The sequence below is a fragment of the Galeopterus variegatus genome, unplaced genomic scaffold, assembly GCF_000696425.1.
Source record: "Galeopterus variegatus unplaced genomic scaffold, G_variegatus-3.0.2 Scaffold6120, whole genome shotgun sequence".
NCBI lineage: Eukaryota > Metazoa > Chordata > Mammalia > Dermoptera > Cynocephalidae > Galeopterus > Galeopterus variegatus.
The window spans coordinates 174,790-177,914 of record NW_007732231.1 but is presented as its reverse complement, the minus strand read 5'-3'; the positions used below and the strand labels follow the sequence as shown (position 1 = coordinate 177,914).

At 36.4% G+C, this 3,125-nt stretch overlaps 1 protein-coding gene across 2 annotated transcripts in view; it reads right to left on the bottom strand.

Annotated features, from left to right (window-relative positions):
• The window catches only part of LOC103605849 (putative RNA-binding protein Luc7-like 2), a 64,040-nt gene that overhangs the window by 25,715 nt on the left and 35,200 nt on the right, over positions 1–3,125 (bottom strand). For both annotated transcript variants that reach the window (XM_008590461.1, XM_008590462.1), the window contains exon 3: positions 701–799. In XM_008590461.1, coding sequence (XP_008588683.1) covers positions 701–799 — 99 coding nt within the window. The remainder of the gene's footprint in view (positions 1–700; positions 800–3,125) is intronic.

The window sequence follows — 3,125 nt, the reverse complement described above, 5'->3', positions numbered from 1 at the left end:
TCGCTCAGCCAGTGAGCGGCCGGTCTGTATGTGGGATCCGAACCCTCGGCGGGAGCGCCGCTACACTTCCCAAGCGGCACACTGTAGCAGTGCACCACCGGGCCGGCCCTTACCGGTCATCTTTTAAAAAAAAAATGAATGTGGATGCAAAAATTCAGATTACTAAAGAAAGGTTCTCCCTTCTATACACTAGAAATTAGTTGCTTAAATTAATATTTCCTTAATCATTACTACTTTATCAGGAAGAATAAACTTAATTTGCAAAACACATTTTCTTTTTTTTTTCCTTTTTGTCTTTTTTCGTGTCCGGCAACGGATCGCAACCCTCAGTGTCGCGCCCATACCAGACCGGGACCAGCAACGGGATCGCGACCCTCGGTGTTGCGCCCGCACCTCGCTCAGCCAGTGAGCGGCCGGTCTGTATGTGGGATCCGAACCCTCGGCAGGAGCACCGTCACGTTCCCAAGCGGCGCACTGTAGCAGTGCGCCACCGGGCCGGCCCAACAAAACACATTTTCTTAAAGCACCCAGTCTCATATTTTAAAAAGTGTTGTCAAGACAGTACACAATCTTACTTAAGTACTACCCTTCATATAATCACAAAGATAGTCTGCTAAGAGTAATCTATTAAGAGATTAATTCATATTCAAAATGTCTTACTGTTAAACATAATATAGCCCATCAAAGCAAAATCACATACATCAAGTTCAAAGAAAAAGTCTTGTTCTTTAGATGCAATTTCATAATCTGCTCTTAAAGCCAGGTCATGGACTTTCAGGCATTCTCCAAGATCCATTCTCTGCGGGGGGAAAGACAGATTAATACTGAAACAAAATACATTTTTCAAAAATTCATTAGCAACCACAATTCTCTTCAAAGTACATATTAAGTCATATAGATATTTACTTATAAACTTTCAAATTACAAAATTTCATAGAAAAGTATAAAACTTGGTTTCAGAAACAAACAGCAAAAATTCTGTCTAACAACAGATGGGAACAGTGATCACTTTTGTACTTAAGAACAAACGTACAAGGAAAAGCCTTTCAGAATCTGAATAAAGCTTCTAGCTTCTAAAGCACAACATACAAGGGGTCTGTAAAAAGTTCATGAAAAGATTTATATTATCTTTTAATTCTATTTCTCCATGAACTTTTTGAAATACCCTCATATTTTGCCTAGCTACAGAACACAGAAAAGATCATCAATATTAATTTAAAACCAGACTAAAAGAATGTATGAATCAACTTGTTGAATTATGGTCAATATTCTTTGAAGAGCATTCTGTTTTTCAAATAAAGATGGGAGTCCCCAAAAAACAGACTGAACACCTTGATATAGATCCCGGACAAGACACCAGGTGAACTAGTAAAAAGATAACTTATTAATAAGACCCACTACAGGTTCACAAAAAACAAATATTTGGGCTGGTTGGTTAGCTCAGTTGGTTAGAGCTCAATATTATAACACAAAGGTCAAGAGTTTGGATCCCCATACTGGTCAGCCATCCCTGCCTCCCCCCCACAAAAGAACAAATATTTAACCCCACCTATGATGAGCATATATCAGGGAAATAAATATGCTTACTAACCTAAGGATCTTTCTATTTGGAATTCTCAACTAGGTATTATTCACCAAAACCAGAGGTTTTCCTCATATCTGAACAAAATCTCTAAAAATCTAGCCCTTTTTACATGTATATAGGCAACTGATAAAATCTTTCATAAAACCCTTTTGGGAGAAAAACTGAAGGGGGAAAAATGAGCAAAATGAAAAGATAATTAATTACAGATAATTACAGATGTGACTAAGTGGTGACAGAAGCAAAGCAGATCTTTTCCAAATGGAAGTATGTGACTCCATCCCCACAATTTCTCAAAAATCTCTGGAGGGTTGTTAAAAAAAAAAAAAAAAAAACCAGCAAATACTCCTTTTGCTATTGTTAAACAAACTATACATAAAGCCAAAATACAACAAAACACTGACAGCAGTAAAGTCATTCCTTCACTAAGTACTTCCCTAATACCCTTTTGTGCAAGCACACTATGCTAGGTGCTAGGGATATAGTGGTAAGTGACACATACACAGACTCGGACTTCATGGAGCTTATATTTTAGAAGAGGGAAAACAAGTAATAAACTAGAATCATGTCTACGAACAAAGTTAGGGAATATAATAAAATAGTAATGTTCCCTATTACTATAGGGGGATACTTAGGATAAGGTGGTCAGAGACCTTTCTAAAGAGGATACATTTAAACTGAATCTAAAGAGTGAGAAGCAAACTAACCTTAGGAAAAGCTAAGAAAAGAGTGTTCTAGGTTTTACAGAAGATTTAGAAAGCAAATCTTTTTTTAAAAAATATGCCAGTGTTACTGAATCACAGGGAAGTTTCTGGTCACAGGGAATACTAGAGTATTTACAGTACACAGGTGTGAGCTTTAGCTTTGTACACAGTATCTAGAAATGATTCTGCCTATTTAACTTTTTTGCCAAACCTGGACATATATAAAAACGAAGGATATGACCATCAATTTTTTACAATACCCCAAACTAAAAATGATAGTGAACTAACAGGGTCAAGATTCAAAAGGATTAACACACCAGGTAAAATTTAAAACAAATAAATATGAAGTCCTATAGCTATATATCTAAGAAAACAAATTTACAAGTAACTAGGTATAAGCAGTGAATTAGACAAAAAAACTAGTCAAGAGTAAAGGTTACAGTATGGCCCATCTGGGATAAATCTATATGATCCAAAGAGGATACAGTATGAGCAAACTCTCTACTGAAGGCTGGTTTTATTTTTTTATTTTTATTTTATTTATTTATTTATTTATTTATTTATTTTATCCCATTAAATTTTTATTTTGTCAATATACAATGTATATGATTATTATGGCCCATCACCGACACCTCCCTCCCTCCTCCCTCTCTCCCCTCCCCCCCAAGAAGGTCCTTTCGGTTTGCTTGTTGTAACAACTTCAAAAAGGTATAGTTGTTATATCTTCTTCCCCCCCCCCCCGGTTTTTTTTGTGTGTGTATGTGGGTGAATGAAGGCTGGTTTTAAAAGCAAACCACTACCCTCCAAAAAACATTCTGTGTGCTAACATATTTCAAAAG